The sequence below is a fragment of the Struthio camelus genome, chromosome 5 (assembly GCF_040807025.1).
Source record: "Struthio camelus isolate bStrCam1 chromosome 5, bStrCam1.hap1, whole genome shotgun sequence".
In the NCBI taxonomy this organism is placed as follows: Eukaryota; Metazoa; Chordata; class Aves; order Struthioniformes; family Struthionidae; genus Struthio; species Struthio camelus.
Genome location: NC_090946.1, coordinates 48,944,681 through 48,965,359, shown reverse-complemented (window position 1 = coordinate 48,965,359; position 20,679 = coordinate 48,944,681). Strand labels below are relative to the sequence as shown.

Below are 20,679 nucleotides of genomic sequence, written 5' to 3'. Positions count from 1 at the left end.
CGTGTGCGGCGGCGGCGGCGGCTCCTCGGGCGCGCGTGAGCCGCGGCCGGGGGGCGGGACTACTTTCAGGAAACTCGGGCGCAGCGCAGCGGCCGGCGGCGAGGGGAGGCGGCTGCGGGGCTGCTCGGCGGCCGGCGCCGCGCCCGGGGCAGCGCCTTCTTCCTCGCTCTCTTCCTTCCCCCCCGCTCCGCTCGCGCCCGTGGTTATTTTGGCTCAAGCTGTGGCGGCGGAAGGAGCTTGAAGTCAACGCTTCCGCCCAGTTTTCCTGTGAGGAGGCGGAGGAGGAGGCGGAGGCGGCGGAGAGGGGCCGCGCCGAGACTGCCGCCGCCGCCGCCGCCGCGAGAGGAGTTGTTGCCGGGGAGGGAGCGCTGCCGCTGAACTTCCCCGCAGGCTTTCTCTCGCTTCCCCCCTCCTCCCCCAACTCCGCCGCCGGGGGGGCTTCTCCCGTGGCCCGGCCGCTTCCCTGCCTCCCCCCACCCCCCTTTTCCCTCCTCACACAAACAGCCGTGACGCATCCCCGCTCCCCTCAGCCCCCCCCCCCCGCCCCCAGCCTGGTTTAAAACGCCTCCCTCCCCCCGCCGCCAGCCTTCTCCGTGGGACCGGCGCCTTCTGCCGCTGCAGCGCCCGGCGTCGCTGGAGGGCGGCGGGCAGGAGCGACCCGCGCTGCCCCCGCGCCCTGCCCGGAGGACTGCGTGCTGCCCCCGCTGCCCGCCCGCCGCGGGGGCCGAGCGCGCCGCAGGGCGGCGGCGGCCGCGGGAGATGAGCGGCGGCGGGCGGCGCGGGCGGCGCAGCGCCCAACGGCCGGGCGCCTTCCCCCGGCCCCGCCGCGCCGCTCCCCGCTAGGCGCCCGCCTGCTGCGCCCCGGCCGCCGCCGCCGCCGCCGCTGCTCCCGGCGGGCGGGGAAGAGCGCTCCGGCGCTGGACAACCGGATTTGGTGCCTCTGGGATAACGCTCGCTCGCTCGCTCCCCCGCTTCCTTCCCTTGCCTTCCCTCGCGGCAGGACGTTGCTCGTGTGCTCGCTCGGGGAGGCCGATCCGGGGGCTCAACGATGGTGAAGTTTCTGGTGAGTTCTCGCTGCGCCCTGGCTGCGTCGGTGCTGCTCCGTCCCCGCATCGCATCACGGTGAGGAAAAAATGAGCGAAGAGACGGCGGCTTCTAACAACGAGTAAGCAGCGGTGCTCCGCGGCCTCCGCGCGCTGCCGCGGTCTCGCGTGTGTGCTGTCCGTGCGGCCCCGCCGTCCGCAGTGTGCCTGCGTGTGTGCACCCGGGGGACACGCGTGTGTGCACGCATCTGTGTGTGCTGCGCGTTGGCGCTTGCCTGTGTGGAAGCCCAGGAGCGCTCTCTTTGTGAGGGAGCTTGTTTTATTGGGGCCGAGAGCCGCCGTCCAGGGCAGCGTGGTTGAATTAAAACGTTGTACAAAACGGCGCAGGTAGTGCTGGTGTCTTGAATGGAGGGGGAGGGGGGAGGGGTGGATTTCGGAGAGCCGAAGAGATATCGGCACATACCACCTCTGGTAATATCCTTTGCTTGTAGATATTTCACATGGAAACTAGTGTGTGGGAGCTCCATCCTGCAGGAAACTGCTCCTGAATTTTAATTGGATGAGTCAGTCAGTGTAAATACAGCTTAAACCTACCCTAAAGCCTTTTTTTTTTTTTTTTAATGAGCACTTGGGACTTCTTTTTTTAAAAGAGGAAGGGGACAGTTCAAGGATCTTTTAATATCTTTTAATGTGACTGGTTTGGAGGAAATCCAGAGGAGAAAGTGTATGCGTGCGGGTGTATCTCTGTGCGTTTAGTTTGTCTTAAAAATAAATTTCGGGTGGGAGGAGATGAATATTTTTCAGAAAACATCGGAATTCTTTATGGCATTGAGAAACAGAAATATAAAGTATTTTGAAACTTTTTTATTCTCAGAAAGTTTAAGTGCATGGAGGCGTTTAAGGCTGATTACTACAGTCTCTGAGCTTGGGCATAACGATTTGCGATGTAGGTATTTGCTGTAGCTTATTTTATGAATGATGTGACAGATCATAATGCCGAGACAGCTCTTGGTAACGGTAAAGGACCATTGCGTCCTTTGTCTTTCATTTTTTTAATAAACACTAGCTTGATAAAGGGCAGATAGATAGGATAAGAGAAGAAAAGCCTCCTTTACTTGGTTGGAAAAAACGGATTTTTCATTTTAACGCATTTCTCAAAATAAAACATTCACACCTTAATAAAAGCTTCCTAGCGAAGAGGTTTTGATCATCGAAGGCAAATGCTGGTAAATCCTTCTGGAGTAAAAGGGCGCTCGGAAGGCTCCGCCGCGGTCTGCGGGGCTGCGTGCACCGAGGGCTGTGTGGGAAGGTGAATTGCTGCAGTGTCAGTGGAGCTGGAAGCTGAAGCCGCCGCCATATTTTCTTTTTTGTGAATCGTTCTAATTTGCATACCACAATCTCCATTCATAAAAACCAAAAAAAAAATTACTGTCATCACCGCTGACCTGCAATAAAACCTGCCCTGCAAAGTGTGTAAAGCTCGTTTCTTGTATGTGAGAGTGGACCGTAGCAAGCAGATTGTGGATGAAGATTTTTGAGGACCTGCTGTATTAAAATATGCTGTTCACTGCTTGTTGACACAGTTATGTGGGAAATATCAGCTCGGGGAGGTGCTGGGAGCACGTGATCGGCTCCATTCATAAAATACCTGGCTGTCCATTCACAGTGCAGTACAGTGTCTGCATTGAGCAGAGTTGCAGATTAGACCTGCATAAGAAGGGAGAGACAGACAGACCAGGAGGTTTGTCTTAGCATGCAGTAGATAAGCAGCTCATAAGTGTGTGCACGGAGAAGTTACTGTAAAATTAGGGGGAAGTTATTTTTATGGTTTGTGTTCCTTTTTAATATAAAGGAGCATTAGGTCAGAAATACCTTTTCCTGCTACATTCTAACATTTAAGCACAGAAATGTTTTATTCAGCAAACGTTAGAAAATTTTCACTTCCAGAAATAGTGACTCAAAATAATGAAAAACAAAGTAGTATGAACATGACTTCAAGACAGTGGGCTAATCACTTTATGGGAATAGACATTGTATTGAACAATGCTAATCAGCATGTGCGTGCTATCAGCCTGGCACAGAAGTAATAACCACAAAATCTGTTTTCCATATTACCAAGTCAGTCATACCTAAGAATACTTCTGAAAACATTATGTCTTATAAAATACAGGTAATCTGTAAGACTGCTAAGTGGATGGAAATCAGGAATGCAGTCATTTTTTTTTGTCTGTTTTCTTTGAGAATTTTATGGCAGATTAGGTATCAACATTTTTCTGTTTAACCTGCACTGTGGCTGAAGAAATCTTTACAACAGAATAAGAGAAAAATATTTTAAGATGGCATAAGCTATTTAAAGGTCAATGCATTAGTTCTAGTTTTAAAAATTTTGAAATCATTGTTCAAAAAACATTGAATGAAACTTAGTGATGAAAGATCACTAAAGCAGACCGTATTATTGTTTGATCTAACTAATTTGCAGTTGCCAGTGTTAAAATGGTGATGTTCACTGCTCACAAACACACTATTTCATTATCTTAACAAATTATACTAATGTGATCCTTAATCCTGTGCTTTTTGGAATGGCAGTTTTGTCATTAATGTAAGCAAAGAGAATACCTGAAAGATTTCTAACCTTTACTTAAAATGACAAAGGAAAGTTCACACCACAATATTTAATGTGAGATAATTCTATGCTTTATATGCAACTAAATGTATTTAACCTTGCAAAGCACTATCAACATCAGTACTTTTTCCTATACGATTTTTTCTTTTTTCTTTTCCTTCAGTTGTTAGACTATTAAAAGTAGTTCTAACTGAAATATAAGAAAATATTTATCTTCTCAGTTTCCTTTGCTGTTTTGACGGCATTTTTTGGCAAAGCTAGAATCGTCATTCCTGTTTGGTGGATTTTGCACGTAGCACAAGGGATTACAACTTTAAATGATGGGAAATATAATTAAGAACACAAAGGAACTGTTGGGGAAATTAGGTAGATCTATAAAATGAAATAAATTGTATTTAAAGTTCAGTGTGTATAACTTCATCAGTGTCTGATATCATAAATGGCCTTGAATTCATTAACAAATCTCTCATCATATAAGGGTGAATACGGGTACTTTGCAAGACATTTTGTGTCATTGTAGCAACCAGGAATATTCTGGTAATTGAGCATTACTCTTTGTTTGTAAAACTTCCTTTTACGGAGTAAGACACAAAGGTTTGTCCTGTTTCTAGTGTGACCTCGGTTAATAATGTTATATTTTTAATGTCTTTTTTTTATGTGTAATGTGTGGTGGGAAAGATCAATTAAAAAGCTGCATTAAGGCTCTGAGTAGGTTTCTCTTCAGCAATGAATGTTTGAAAGGCAGCCTTATAAAATTCTTATTGCCGTGGATGGATTTTCTTTGTTAATGGTTTTAGGTTGCTTTTGGAAAGGTTTCGCTGTATGGTTTCATCAGTTAGATATTAGTTAAATAAGAATATTTCTATACCTCTCCGGATACTTATTTTTGTCAGTTTAACATGGCTGATACAGAACAACCCCAAGTGGTGTTCGCAAATATTATTAAACAGAGGAATTAGGATGTGTCAGCCCGTGTGTCAATTTAGTGTGCTTGGAACTTAGTATAATAATGTCAAAACCTACAGGTCAGCAAGCACTGTTTTTAAAAAAAAAAAAAAAAAATCCTGACTTGGTGGCAGATTTTATTGCTGTCTAGAAACACATCTGAATTTCAACATTAGGTAAAACAGAATAAATGTTATGTTATGTGGTCCCTTTATGACAGGGATGAATGACCACAGGATTAAGATGGAGTCCAAGTTACTCCTGTTAAAGACTAAGATCAATACTTTATTGGCACATTTACTTATTCTTGCGGGTGAGTCCTTTTTCTTTTTTAGTGATTGCCTGTACTCTCCAATAATATTTTGAATTGTTTTTATATACTGAATTTTTACAGATTAATTTTTTGCTACATAGGTATAGTTAATATTATACTCATTTTCCTAGATAATTAAATTTGAGATTAAAGAAGCATTGAGTGTATACTAATGTTAACCTCTAGATTATGATGTTACAAGCATTGACAAGTTCTGATGGTTTGAAACAATAAAGCTGAATTAAATTTTTAAAAATAAAATATATATATTCAATATGTGCATATGTTTGTCTTTAATATTCGTGAACATACTCTTTATACTTCAACTGTGTTTCAGAATTCCTTGTATTAATAATCGAAATACTGAAAGAGGAGCTTAAAGACCCAGGAAGAAGTAAAGCCGACTAGTTTGTTTTTAGTAGTTTGGGGGGATTGTAACACATTTCAGCAGACTAATTTTCTTTCTGCTATTTAGAATATACATGGACATCAAAATTCTTTAATGTAAGGAATTTGTATAAACAAGTGAGAATTTTTACATGCTTTCCTTTTTTTTTTTTTTTTAAAAAAAAAGCTTCTAATCAATTATATTAAATCATTGCAGTTCTGATACTTTTTCTTTTTGAGGGACTGTTAATTTTAGAGTCCTGGGGAGTCTTTTCCAGTTTTATGAACTACCTCTTGTTCTGTCTTTGGCTTTGTGTCTCACAATAGTATTTTGAAGGTGATGCTGAATTTACATGTTATGTAATCTGGAAGTCAAGAATTTAAAAAAAAAAAAAAGAAAAAAATAAAGATTCACTTTAGCAACAATCCCTGATTACTATGATACTGCAGAAAAATGCTATCTCGATGTTTCAGCATACTGGATCCAGTGATAATATTTGAACAAAGAATGGAGGAGGGTTTTCAGCATCTGTTGGTTTAAAGTCTAATGTACTTGAACTGTTAGAAAGGTGGTGAGAACATCAATGTATGCTTCAAAAGTAAAGACTTTTCTCAAAAGGAATTAATCTTGACAGGATCAGAAATCACAGGATTAAAGCTGAGGGCTTTCCTGGTGTCTTTAGGATAAACACTGGTACTTTCTTTTTTATGTGTTCCTTAACCTCTCTTGTGCATACCTGGAAGGATCATACTAGTGGTTAGTTCATTGGAAGTGCTGATGATTTGATGGAATATGACAAACACCAGAAACAAGAAAGACCTTTCAGAATATTGATGCAAAGTGAAAAAGGAGACAAAGGAACAATTTTTTTTTTTGTTTCTTTTTGATTTTTAACCTACAGATTCAAAAAGAGTAACGAAGGTATAGCATTTAGTGTGCAGTGTCTTAAATTGTGTCCTAATATTTAAACATACACTTTCCTCCTCTTACTGTTCTTTCCTAAATGGAATATATTGCCGTTTCCTAAAAGGAATATGAGAGATTGTTAGGAGCTGCCATGCTGTTAATGTTCAAAGATCTGTCTAGCCCAGTTTCTCTATGGATACATTAAAAATGAACTATATTTGTCGTCTTTTCCTCTCAATTTCAATGTGTAACAACACTTAAGCAAATAAATTTTAACTAGTACAGTGTGCTGTACAGTTACTGAACTACTGGAATTGCTTGTAAACAAAAATTATATGCCTTTGTCATGGTTCCGCAAAATACAAAATTTGCTCCTCTTTTATTTCCCTTGAAAATATGCATTCCTGTTTCCAAAAGCACTTCTGGTTATGAAGTATTTATTTGGTTATTGGTGATTAGTGTGGTACCAATACTCCAAGTGAAAAATCAGTAATTTTTATCAAGAGAGAAACATGTTTGCAATGTTTTTCATGCATTGGATACTTTGTTAGGTGTCTTCTAACCAGTGATGACATTCAGCAGGAATATTCTTCATATTGTTGTGTGAGGGAAGGAAGGGGACTGGATGTTCTTTCAGTATGCTATATTAACAAGTACTTGGAGGCTTTAGGGCAATCCACAGTTTTGTTACTTCCCTGTGTTTTCTAAGAGAAGAGGGTTCATTGTTTATTTTGGTGTGTGTGTGGGGGGGTGTCTCTGTGTGTGGTGTGTGTTTTTGCTGCTGTTTTTTTTTTTTCCCTAGTGCTTAAACTATGATCTAGTAAAATCTGTTGGCTGGTACTGCTTCCTGTGGCTTTTGTTCGTATCGTATATGACATGATCCCACCTCATATAACATATATACAAACATGGTATCCTTCCTACTTGGAAAATATCTATGTTAGAAATTGATCTTTAAGACTGTGGCAGTTTTGTACAATATTTACTGGTAAAAACTAAGCAGACATTTTGTGTGTATGGGTTTTCACATCTCTTCTGGCTTATCTTTTTCATAATATTCATGCTGATATTGTCTATGGTATCAGTTTGTTAAGAGAATATCTATATTTCCTGTTTTTTCTCTTGCATGTGGCAAGAAAAGAACGGGGCGGGGGGAAGAAGCCATTAGATATAGTGAAGGGCAGAAAATGTGCATTTAAGTAAGTACTATAATTGTTTATGAATGTAGGTCCAATTCAGTAATTAGTCTTGTTATGTATAGTTGCAGGCTGTAATAACATTCTCAATATTCCAAATAAGGTGGACAAAATAAAAAGTATTCCCAGCAAAATTGTGATAAATGCATCTGTAATATGCTTGAACTGTTAAATATACAGGGGGAGCACAAGCATTTTTTCTGTAAGAATTCACTGTCTTGTGATAGTAAACTGAGAGAGGGAAAATGTCATAGAAACTTAAGCAATTTTTTCTGCATTGCCGACTGATATAAAACCTATATTTATAAGAAAATATTTTTCTAATGCATGCTGCACAAGAATTCCCAAAACGTGTGCTGTCGTAACATCTAAACTGCATTTTAAAATGAGGTGGTAAAGGTGACTCTTTGTCCAGATACATTCATTCCTGTGTTGTGCGACTCCTGCCATCCGTGATTTTGGGGGGGCGAGGGAGGGGGGGAAGTCTTGTAATCAGTACTTTAAAGAATCAAACTTTTCACCTGTTCAGAACATTTAAAGAAGTGACATAAGCCTATGCTTTGCTTGAATGCCGGTTTGTAAAAGCAGGCTTCCTTAAAGCCTATGGAAAGAGTTGTCCTTTTCTTTTCTTTCTTTTTTTTTTTTGTTTTTCCTTTTTTTTTTTCAGGCAACTCCAGAAAACCAGTGCCAAATAAATAGTTGTTCCCCGAGGTGATTTGACAACTGTTGACAATTACTGTTTTGTTTGACTTGTACTGACACTTTGTGACAGTTACTGAAGTTTGTCAAAGCAAAAATGAAACTACCTTATTTGTTTCGGTTTTAGGAAAGTCAAATGGCATGAATATATAAGTTCAGTGACAAGAAGATTCAAGAATTTCATTAATAAAACAAGAAATTACTGGAAGTTAGTGTAGTTTGTTAGAAAATTGTTACTGAAACTGAGCGCCTTCCCTGAATACCAAAAGAACCGGTAAGATGCATCTCTCGATAGGGATTCCTGCCTGTGACTTGTCTTTCAGAAATAATGCTGAACTGTTGTGGTGAAGCGGTTTAAACCTTGAGGGCAGAAGTGATTCCTCCCTCTTTAACCTTTGGTTAGGATTAAATAAGGGTAGTGAAAGGTGGGAGTGCAAAGACTGCTGTGAATTAGGAATTCGTATATAGCTTCCTAGAAACTTTTCAGCCTCTCAGAACTGGTGGCGTACTCTGTGTCCCCGGTGTTTCGTTTTCTGTGCTTGGCGTGCTTGCTCTGGATCCCCGTACAGTGTGCCTTAATGAGAAACCTGTGATTGAGGTAATGATCTGTATATGTTGAGCCTTGAGCAGGAGCAATTTTTGGAAGGTGTAAAGAGACAAATTCAGAGTTTAAATTTGGGTCCCGTACATCTAAAATGGGCAGTCCTGTTCTTACCTAGATAAGCAGCTGACCTTATGTGCCAAACCTGTATCTTATTAATCACTAGTTACTGTTGTTAGTCACTGCATTGATCTCTGTTTAGGACTGAGAGCAGACTTGAGGTTTCCTAGTAGCATAGACTTCCTATAGCTGAGTGTTTGTCCTCTTCAGAGGACAGTTATCCGTGTTACAATTCCATCTGCAGTTCAAATGTTACTGACCTGTATAGCTAGTGTCATGCAAAAAGGTGGTTTTGCTGTCTCTCTCGGTTTAATTTTGCAGGAGTTTTAAAAAGCTTTCTAAGAAATGATGATTATTGGTTCTACTGGTGGATATAAGGAGTGTGTCAGGAGAATGTGAAGTTGTAAAATGCTCAACAATTTTCAAGCTTCAGAACTGAGATCACTTGTGCAATTATAATCCATGTGCCCAAGGATGTGAATTGTGATGATTTTGATAATGAGGCAGATTCCTGGATCTGCTCTCAAACCTTTAATGCTAGGAAACACCCTTTTTCTTCTTTCAGCCCCTTGCTTCCTTTGCCACTCATCCTGTGCCAGAAATGAGAATTGGATGTTCTGATCACACACAGGTGATTCTATATAATTAAAGATTATAGCTTAATGAACGTGCAAAATTCTGTTAAGAGTGATAGCGAAAAGCAAAGCAACAGTCTTCTGACAACTTTGTTGGGTTTCTTTGGTTTCTGCAATTTTTTTCTAATTTTAGTGTTTAATCTTCAAACTTCAACTATAGGATATTTCAGGTATCAGTGGTATTGCTGTAATTCTGTCCAGTGTTGTTATATGCTGTTTTTTATATCCCTTCTGCTAAGCTTGATTTTCATAATTATTATTTGAAAGTTGTGTTTCTGTTTTTGTTTTGAATCCCCTCCCCCCCCCCCCCCCCCCCCAAGTTTGGAAGCTCTTCTTTCTATTGTAGTATGAAAGCTATTTGAGGGAATAGTAAGGGTTTTTTTGTGTGTTCATCTTGCTTGTGTTCTAGTTTCTTCTAAGGTGGTAATGACTTCTGTTATGAGAAGTCATGGTAGCATTATCAGATATGTATATGTAGCATATTAGCCAGAGTATCAGTCAGGCTGTTGACAGGTATTGGCATGTTTGCTGTGGAGAAACCTAATATATGAATTGCAACTAAGCCTAAAGTTTTCTGCGGTGCCATTTGTTGCATATCCTTCAGGAACAGGGTCATACCTAAAAATTCAGGCCTATAAGTGCGGTTGTCATCGAAACCAGTAAAAGTCATAGTTGCTTGTCATTTCTTAACCAGTCAATACATTTTCCTAATTAAATCCCTGATATTGTTCACCTTTTTTGTTTGGTTGTTTTTTGGCAATTGCAAGGTAAAGCATATTGTTCTTCAACAGATTTACAATTTTCTGGTCTTTGGTTCCTAAAGAAGTTGGTGAGATCAGATAGGCTCGTGCATTTGCTTTATGCATTAAGACCCATAAATACCCTGACTGAATCTTACTTCCTTTTATATTTCTTTCAACCTCCAGGTCACTTCTCTGCTGGAGTACTAACATTTAGTATTGTGATGGTCTCTAGTACAGTACTTTAATGCTTTCTGTATTTCTGCTGAATTGTTCTAGTTTAAATTACCTTGTATTATCTTAGCTGCAGTCAACTTGAAACATCTTTTAGAAGAGCCCCCATATGCACCTTAAAATGTACAGGCTTTGTTACTATGGTAATGGGAAAGAATTCTGCATGTTAACAACCCCAGCTAGGTAACGGAGGATTTGCAAGAATCAGTTGAGCATTTGCCTGGGGCACTGAAAATTTGAGCCCATAACCATACCTTCATCCTGACCTGTTAACTATAAGAAGCCGATGAAATCGTGTTATGAGATTAGAAGCTTCTCTGTTTTCAGCTTGTTTGGGTTTTGTCTTTTTTTTTTTTCCTTCCCTTTTTGGAAAGGATATCAGGAAAAAAAGCTGGAATAGTGTTGTTTTATCACATGCTTTTAAGTATCTTGTGTCAAATGTTTAGTGTGTTCCACACTGCTTATTTTTAACACAGTGTAAAGGAGATGCTGGATTAAGCATCTTGTGGGTGTGTTTGCCGTTGATACAAAAACAGTTTTACTTTTCTTTGAACTCCTTATGTTTATAGTGCAAGAGTTCCCCAGCTTTAATTTCTGTGTTATGGCTGCCTACAAATCCTGCAAAGTGAGAATGTGTCTGTATTTGTTCCCCTGAAGCACAGTAGCAAACATGAACTTGTTATTTATTAGTTAAACTCTGGATGAAGAGTAGGTCTATTAAAGGAATTTATTCCAGAATAAGATGTGAACTTAGAGTGCCATAGTTATCCCAGAATAATTTCCTGCTTCTTCTGGAGTAAGCTGTGATTATCTAGGGGAAAACTGACAAGCTTAGTTATTTAAGTAGGGAAGCTTTTCAGGTTCGCTTGTGTATGTCTTTCTCTACCTGCTCTACCCTTTTAAGCTCTAACTTTCTTCCATCAGACTTTTTGTTATTTAAATTCTTTTTTTTCCCCCCCCTGCTGAAAGCGGAATATCTGTTTTGAAGTGTTTTGGCTTTTAGGGAGACCCACCCTTGCAGAGTTTTGTAGGTTTGGAGGGATTATTTTTTGTTTTTGTTTGGTTTGAAATTTTTTGTTTGGTTTCGTTTTGCACAGAGGCACTTTTTGAAATATCTTTCTATACTAAATAGTGTTTTCGTAGAGTTTATCCAGAAAAGCTTGTCCAGAAATAAGACACTCTTCAGTTTCTCTTTAAGAAGTTTTGACTAAGCCACTAAGCACGCTTACATTTCTTAATACTAGGCTTTTACCCTTGAGCATTGTCACGTTTGCAAAAAAAACCTGTTTTCCCCAGCCTGGGGCAACAAAAACATAACCCAAATAGTAACATACATTTCCTATGTTGCAGAAAGAATGCTTCCCACATGCTGTCAGTTCATCCACTGTTCAGCTGTGACAGCAGAAGACATTGCAACCATTAAAACCAGCATTGAGTGGTTTCTCCAATACAGAAAATTTAACTCAACTCTTTGGCCACACTTTTGAAGTTTGTGAACAAAACTTTTTGAAGAAGTATCTAGTTCTAAACAAAATCAGAACATATAAATTAAACTTCTGTTGCAATGAAATAATTTGAGTGAATTCTGTCAGCATTTCAGCTGGTTTTTAGGCCTGGGCACCTGCTGGGGTACAGGATTGGCTTTTCTGCCTTTTGACATAACTGTACTATGTGAGCATGATCCCAAATATTGAGGCTAAATGGACAAAGAGAAAGCTTTAAGCAACGTTTGGTCCATCCAAGCTGAGGGTGCTAACAATGGGCTAGATCGACATATCCCAGATAAGGTATAACAATCCAAGCCTCTGCCATGTGCTTCAGGAAAAGATTTTCAGTAGGGAAGTTGCAAGTGATATCCCTTTTGACTTTTAGTTGCCGAAGTTACAAGTGTCACTTATCTAGGACAGCAGTAATTCTGCGCAGCTCTTTCTGATGTTGCTTCACAGTTTGTTTTCAAGGCAGAGGAAAACATGTTTGGAGGGGGGAGGTAGATGCATTTAAACTACTCTAGTGAATCCTAAAAATTTATTTCTGAAAGTGAAAAATTACTATCTGTCAAATCATTGCGTTTACTTTTTTTTCTAACTTAGTGTTTGTTAGTTGCCAGATTGTCCAAGTGCCAAAATGGAGAAATCACTAGATGGGAAACATGAAACCACGGTCTGTGTTAAACCAAGTATTTGTGATTTCTTGTCAGTTTAACTCAATTGTCGAGTTTGTATCTAGGCCGGAAAAGAGTAATTCACCATTTTCTAGCCTAAAATAAAAATTAAAAATCTAATTATGTGAATGATAATCTATATAGTAAGGTAAAAGAACTGTAGGAAGGTGCTGCACCAGCACTAGTAAAAGTTACTTAAACGTTTACATAAAGGTTACACAGAGTGGCAAAATGGCATGTTTAATGGCTACCAGCCAGTGTAACTTGACCCTTCGTTAGGAATAAAAGTAGTTCGTATATTGAGGAAGATGATAATTTTCCTGTTTGCTAATTGGGATAGTGATTGAAATAACAATGTAATTTATTTCTGCTTAAATCAATCCTATCTTTTAGATACTGGTAACTTCAGCAATTATTTACCTCCTTCTAAATCCCATGTTGTGTCTTGGGCAGTAAAGCCAGAAAAGAAATGAGCAGGCAGCTGAGGTGTACTAGTCAGTGTGTTAACGTGTATCAGACCACTTTGAGGGAGAGGGTTTTATTTTTTTTTTTTTCCCATGCCTTTAATAGAGATTTAGTTTTTGACTATGTACAGAATATTTAGAATTTACTGAAAATTAATACATGATCCTCTGCAGATTATAGAAACCATAGCATTTGTGTTAAACATAATCCTACAATAAAAAGGATCTACTTCCTACTTTTGTTTTTGTTGCCTAATCTACAGTTACGTTTTACTATGGAGAAAGCGTGACTATCATTTCCTAATTTCAACATGAAAAGCTATGATCTAGGGGTTTTAGGTGAGAGGGGATTTCTTGCATTTTTGGTATTCCTCAGTTGAAACAAGTATTCCCCCCTTTTATCCATGTAATAAAATGATATATTTTTAATTCTGAGAACGTTGTTTTAATAGTTGTATTGAAAGGTGGTTGTTTAAGCTTTTTTCATTGACCAAGAAAATCAGTTTGGTTGTATCATATTTCAGTTGGATGTAACTTTGGTTGTCTTTATCTACACTGCAAAAAGGTGTTCTTTAAAGGACTATTTTTACTTTCCTCTGCAAGGAGTTCTTACTATAATTCAGCAAATAACTTTGCCAGAAATTGCTTCTGTGCGACTTTGGGATATGTCCTCTGTTAATAGCAGCGCTGGCCAAAAAGTAAGTTCTCTTAGTCAAACCATTTCTTGAGGTATTACTTCAGTCAGTCTCAAAAAGCTCAGATTGATGCTTTATTTGGTTTAAATAGCCAAGTAGTGCTTGTGTGCCTTTATCTTCCATGGAGAGCATGTTCGCAAATGGTTCTTATATCTGACAGTGGAGATACAGAATTACATATTACTCCTGTGTGTGATTTTTCTGAGATTTCTTTTTTTTAATGATGAAACTTCTGTTAATTCATGTTAGTTTCATGAACTCCGTTATATACTGTTTTCTTAAGAAAGTAAAATATTTTGGGGTTAATTTATTAACTTCATTACATAAAGCATTACATTGCTTTATAGCAGCGGTTCCCAAATGTAGTGGTTAAGGCTGCCAAGTGAGGTTGTGAGATCCACAGAAATTAAATTGAATTGGGTATTCATGTTAGTGTTTGGGGTTGCATGAAATTATCTGTCTGTAGCTATGAAGGCCTGGAAATTGATTTTTCCTCTGTAAAACTATCCAGACAAAGGTACACATAAGCGAATTTTCAGTCTCTTTTTTTTTTTTTTTTTTTTTTGTGTCTTAGCTGGTGTAAATCTGAACCTCATACTGTTTGTAGAAGGAAGCATTTAAAAATAAGTTCTGTAGTGGTGTGACTGGTGTCTCTTTTGGTTTGTCTGAATGGCACTTGATATACTATTTACATAATTTGCAATACTTCTCAGGGTTTTTTTTTTTTTTTTCCAGATCCTTTATGTCAACCTGTGAAGTATTTCCGAATAAGGCAAAGTTGCATGAGTACATAAGCCATTTAAAATAGAAATAAAAAATTCCGTTAATATCCTGTGTCATCCTACATTTCACCAATAGTGACATATCCAGTTTCACTAAACAAATATTATCAGTGCTGTCATTTTGACCCAAAAATAACTTTGTCTCTATGTAGTTAATAGCCACCTCTTAAAGCATCTAAAGCAAATTTATAGTTAAGATCAGTTAATGAGGAGGAGTGGGAGTAGATTTATTTGAAATCTGCTGAACTTAACTGCTCCCGTGTTTGCATTTTAATGGTAAAGCAGATCTGGGGAAGTTTTTGTGACAAGGCAGATATGATTCAGATCTACTTTAAAATTGCAAAAGGGTCAGCTAAAGTTTCTTCTTTCTGGGTCTAGGATTGCCTAGAAATGGAATTAGAAATCTCCCTTTGAAAATGTTTGAGAACCTTGGTAACTTGAGATATTAATTGCATATTTGAAGGTCTTCAATATCTGCCCAAAATGTTCAAAGGACACTGCAAATTAATAATGATTTAATACTACATTTTATTATATTAAGATACTAGTGCTTTACATAAAAGCATAAGAATTGCTATACAGGATCAGGCAAACGTTCTTACTGATACCCTTTCGCTGACAGTGGTCAGAAATACTTGTTTCAGCCTGTGGCCTAACAACCTTATATGAAACCAGACTGGAATCTTTTGCCTTTTGTTTACTTTTTATCCTGATCTCAGCAGTCTAATTTGAATCATGTTTGCTCTAAAGTCTAATTTTTTTAAGACATTTTAAACTTACTTTTATGATTGTCATGTTTTTAACAGCATTTTGTTTTTCTTTCTGTGTGCGACCACAAAGTTGCTACAGTGTAGTCGCAAATAATGGCAGAGGTAAAAATTGAAACAATTTAAAAAGCTGTGACACTGCTTTTTCAGTATTTGAAAAAAAAAAAAAAGTATGTTTTTAATTTAGGAAATTTGACTTTTTTAACTTTCCTCTTGCTATACTTAGCTAAATTCCACATGCATCTGTTTCCTTATCAGGAAGTCTGAGTTGAAATACATGATTTGTTTCTTGATTCTTTGGTGGAAAAATTTACCTTGTGGTTCTCTGGTGATACTTCATCTTTAATTTAATAATTAAGAGTTAACTTAGTTTGGGGTGGCTTGTCTGTTCTCAGTATAAGTGTTGTGTTTTCAGGCATTTGGAAGTTAGCTGAAATTGCCATGCAGATTATTCTGTTTTAATCTCGTGATATAGTTTGCTGTTTGCGTTTGAATGTTAGAACTTGAAATTGGTCTTAATATCTAAATAGAGCATTTCAGAGCATTGTGTATTGCCTGAGTATTTCTTTTTGTGAAACAATTTGTCTCACCAGAACCATGTAAATAAGGTGACACAATAAAATAGAAATGTTTCCAGTAGCTACCTGATGTTCTGGGGAAAACTTACGAGTTTAACTTCTGATATGAAATGCACTGAATCTGAGGTTATGGCAATGTTATTCATTTTTATGATGCTAAAATGGTATTTTAGCTAGAAAAAGGGGATTGGGAGTGCTTGTGCTCTTGGGCTTTGGCCCTTGAACAAGTGCCTCGTAAAGTGAGGAAGGGGCTTGCTGTGTCTCCTTCCGTTAGTCGCCTCCAGGACAGTTGGGGCCTTCTCGCTAAGACTTGGGAACTGCGCTTTGTCTCTACCTTGGCTACCAGAAGGGCAGTCTAATTGTATTTAAAGACTGTATATGTGTACGTGCTTGTGATTGGTTCTAACCTACTTTGTAAGATGTGACTTTACATTGGATACACTTAAGTACCTGAGATACAAAGAGAAGGTTTCTTGATTATGAAAGTTAATTAAATTATTTAAAATATATCTGTCTTTTCCATTTTACCTGTGTGGCTATTTGTTGTTATTGCTTTTAATATGGTACAAAATGTGCTTAATGGAAATCACTTGAATGCAAGGAGTTTCTAACAGCTTATTTAAACCTAGGTGGTACTAACTGTAGATATGAAATCATATGGGTTTGAGGCATTTGCTGAGTATTTTTAATTACTTTTTTTTTCTCAGTGCTGTTAATGTTGAACTTCCTATAGACAATTTCTTAGAAGCAAATTGCACCATTGTTGTTCTTGTTGTACGCAGCACTTTCCCAGCTGTAAAATCTTGATGATGTATCGTTAGTGAGACTGTCTTGTCTCCCAGCGCTCTCTCCTGCTGCTGTGTTTTTGGAGGTGGTTGTTGTTGTTTTAATCCATGGATGCTTAACACTGCTGTTAACTGAGAAATAGTTGTTTGTCTTCCACAGTCCCCCCCAAGAAGGGAAGAAGGGATTTGGGGCAAAGAGAGGAATTTTCTAGGTGGGATTAGAGAGGTGGGAGATATGAAATGGAAGTGAGGGAGCGGAGTAAAACAAAAGGGAGGAAAAAAGTAAACCTGCTGTAATATACTTTGTAGCCATAGTTAGCTCTTAATTCCCATAGCCTTATTAGGGCTGGGACCTCTGCCAAGACAAATCTTCCAACTGTGGCTAGTGGAAGTAGTAGTGACTGCAGAAGGTGATATACACCAGTCTCTCAATTCTGGTGGCATTGACAGTTATCAAAGTTCCTTTTCTTTGCTCAAATTTGTCCTTACTAGAAGTTAGGGTGAAAGGCAGTAGGGCTAGTAAGATAATGCTGAAGAGACTGGCAAGGTGAGAAATCTAAAGCCTGGTTTTAGGTATAATGTATTTAAAAGTCGATTAGGCAGACTACTGGCGTTAGGTTTCTAAAATTATTTCAGATGTCTGTCTTGCTGTTTGAAAGCTCTTCTAACAGATTTTTAAGCTTTTTCATTGAAGTATAGTACAGTGAACATGAGGGTCCTTATATTAAAACTTTGTTGCTTGTATTGATTTATTGCCCTATCGGCTGCGTATTGGCTTCTGGAAAAATACGTAGTAGACTCCAAAGTAACTCTAATTGATGTATTGTTTAGAGGTGTTGGAAGCTGTAAGACTTCCAGTCTTACCAGTGGTACACGTAGCACTAGTAGTAAGAAAGCGTACCTAGGAAAAGTTTGTTAGCTTTCTTATTACTTTTAAAGAAAGCCCATACACCATTCTGAAATTTTAAAGAAAATGCAGAGAGAAGTTTAAATGTCTCTGTGGGCTATGCAGCTGCCATTCCTTTTATGCAAAATGACAAGCTTCACCAGAATTCCTGGTTCTTAAGGCAGGATACCATGGTTCCAAAACACATTATAACAACTTTATTTATATTCTGCCAAAAGCAATTATCCTGCAAGGCTTATAAATATGTGCTAACTCTGTGTGTGATAAACTCTGCAGACTTTCACAGAAATCTGTAGGTCCACTGAGACTGATATATTTAAATTTTTGTAGGAGTGAAGCCCAAATACTTGCTTAAAAAGATGTTTCTAGTTGCAGGCATATGCTGATTATTCAGTAGTGTGGTTAAATTTGGGATAGGGAGTGGGGATGGGTATATTATGATTAGGATTACTGCTATACCGAGGTAAAGAGTTTTTGCATTTAATAGTATTCAGTAAGGATTGCTTTAGGAGACATGTTCCCATCAGAAGAATCAGAACAACAACTTTAAAGCTTTCAAGAACTCTTATCTATCCAAGAATCTTATTTTTAATTTCTGTGAATCCTTTACTTTTCTTCCCTGTGAAGATTTATTACTCCTCAAAAGTGTCTCCCTTTACCTGCTTTACACCCTAAAAGTGGCTTTGTTCTGAGCTGGGTCTTTTCTTCACCCTGAGACAGAAAATGAGCTCTGCTGTTAGAGGGGAAGGGCCTGTGCTTCAGATCTTGGCTACCAAATAGAGCAGCTTTTCTGTTCACCTCACAGCTGCTGTTAATGTTTCATTCTGCAACTGCTAGAGGATGGGAAAGTAACCATCCTCGTATGAGACAAAAATATAACTCCATTAGTCAGCTGGCGTGGGTTGCTGAAGCAGAAATGCAGGCAGTGTTTTCTCCTGGTGGAGAAAAATCTATCACATCCTATTAAAGTTGCCATTAGCTGACTATGGGGTGGAATGTACATATCCTGAATCCATGATTGCCTGTTCTCCTTACTTTGATGGCTGTCTACTTTAAAACTTGTAATTTAGTCATAACTGTTACAAGCTCACGTTACATCTCTGGGGTTAAATCTATTTGACATATAATCTGTCTGAGAAAAGCCCTTAAGAAATAATGGTGCTTGACACTAACTGAACCTTAAACTTTTGTGGCATGACTTAGAGAAAACTTTTTTCTGAGGGGGTTCGGTGAGCTTCCTGAAATCTTTATCACTTTGAAGGACTTCTATATTTTAATATTTTAACTCATTTGATATTAAACAGGGATTTCAGTTTCTTTCCAAGTTTTCTGATTTGTTGTACAGCCAACTTCTGAGTGTTGTAAGTGGGATAGGCTGGTGGTATCTTTGACATATTCTCGCCTGCCTTATATGTGAGGCTGAAGAGAGGGAGGTTATCATTGTCACCAACTTTGTCAGACCAGCATTTGAACACTTGAGGTTTTTGGATATTTAATCTTGATAATTTGCAATTATGACATAAAACAGAACTAAGAAAATAGGTGCTGCCTTTTTGTACCTGTTTATTGGCCACAAGAAAATCTGTTTTCTTCATTATTCTGGAAGTTGCAATTTTTAATCATGGCTAAAGCAGTGTTTCAGTAGACAATGGCCTTTTCTCAGTAAGGCAAATACAGATGTGGTTAGGCTTCCTGTTAGGTAAGTGCTGAATTAGTTAAAATCCCTTAGCCACCTGATTCCTTATTTCATTAATTGTTTGTCCTTTTTGTGGGGTGTGGACAGAAGGAGAAGTTTGAATTTCTTGATTTGGACAGGGATAGATATTTAACCTTCCCATACAGAATGAATGGTTCTTAGCAATAACGCTTTAGAATTAATTGGAAGACAAGAGTCTGTGATTGCAGGTTACAGGAGTACTAACACCTATAAACTGGAAAGAGAATATTACTCAGTATTGTCGTGTATGGTCCATGTCTGTTTCTACCTTGCATACAATATTAAATGTAAAGACAGAATGATGCAATGACAAAATGTAGTCTAGTTTTGATTTTTTTTGTGCTTATTTTTCATATGTAGACATTTCCTGGATGTCCGTCTAAATAGTTGGCAGTCATCGGTCTCTGATGTTTTTCTTGATTGTTTGCAGGAGGTAATGGGGAACAGCTTAAGCTGCTTTCAGAAGCTGCTCACTTCTCCCGTTGTTGCAATTGCTTCGTGTTATTTTCAGTAAACCACCTATGTAATAGTAAAGAGCTTCAGAACATAGGAGTGATCTATAAAGTTAAAATAAGAGTTTACTGTATATATATTTTAATTAGGTCCTTATTAACTCTTCTGCTTGAATTAAACTCTTATAAAAATAAAAATTATGGAGTTTCAGCCGAGAAAGCTATTTTCTGTCAAGTCAATTTCTCACACATTCGTGTAAGTCATGTCCACTAAAACTTAGTATGGAGACATAGGCACTAGTGTTTTTACAAAGTTTTGTACCATTTTATTAACGAACGTAGTGCCTAAGCTAAAATTGTTGTAAAATTAAATTATCATTTTGTAAGATTGAAAATAAACTCTCTGTAAAAATCTGTTTTAACTTTCAAGGAAAGGAAATGAGCAAGATCCTGTTCCAGTGTATTTGATCACATAATCCTAGTTTTACCTAAGAGCTAAACACAACCTTGACTTTATAAATCCAAAGGTTGTGCCCTTGTGAGAAACTTAACCATTCTTTGCTGAGAGTGAGTAATGGAATTTCTCCCAAGGTTCTGTCTCTAAGGGCTGTGGGTTTTCTTATTTTTTTCATTTGTTTGTTTTCTTTCTTATGAAATGACTGCATTTCTGGTCACCTTACCTCAGTCGGCTGTCAGTTGTAAGTGCAGCTGTGGTGGATTCTTTTCAGCTTTCAACCTTTCTATTCAATTTCATCCTCTTGTGAAGATGGATCATTCTCTGCATGTGTTGCTCGTTAGAAAGGTGCTATTTTTCATTTAATACAGTAATTTTCTTTAAGTTAGAGTCTTCCTGTGTGCTGAGGTATGCATTTGAGTCTTCAGTTTATCTCTGGACTACTCAGTTGCATGTAGGCAGCTGGTCAGTTTTGTAAATAACTGAGAAGGAATCTGGAGCATACTGTAAATGTTTCTGTAAATATCTATGTGA

At 38.5% G+C, this 20,679-nt stretch overlaps 1 protein-coding gene across 2 annotated transcripts in view; it reads left to right on the top strand.

The window, feature by feature from the left end:
* The first annotated feature begins 885 nt into the window (after positions 1-885).
* SPRED1 (sprouty related EVH1 domain containing 1) overlaps positions 886-20,679 on the top strand; it is a 62,053-nt gene continuing 42,259 nt past the window's right edge. Inside the window, exon 1 of one of the 2 annotated variants that reach the window (XM_009689943.2) lies at positions 886-1,165. In XM_009689943.2, the coding sequence (XP_009688238.1) occupies positions 1,134-1,165 (32 nt within the window). In that variant the 5' untranslated portion in view covers positions 886-1,133. The remainder of the gene's footprint in view (positions 1,166-20,679) is intronic. The other variant, XM_068946313.1, reaches the window with a different exon arrangement.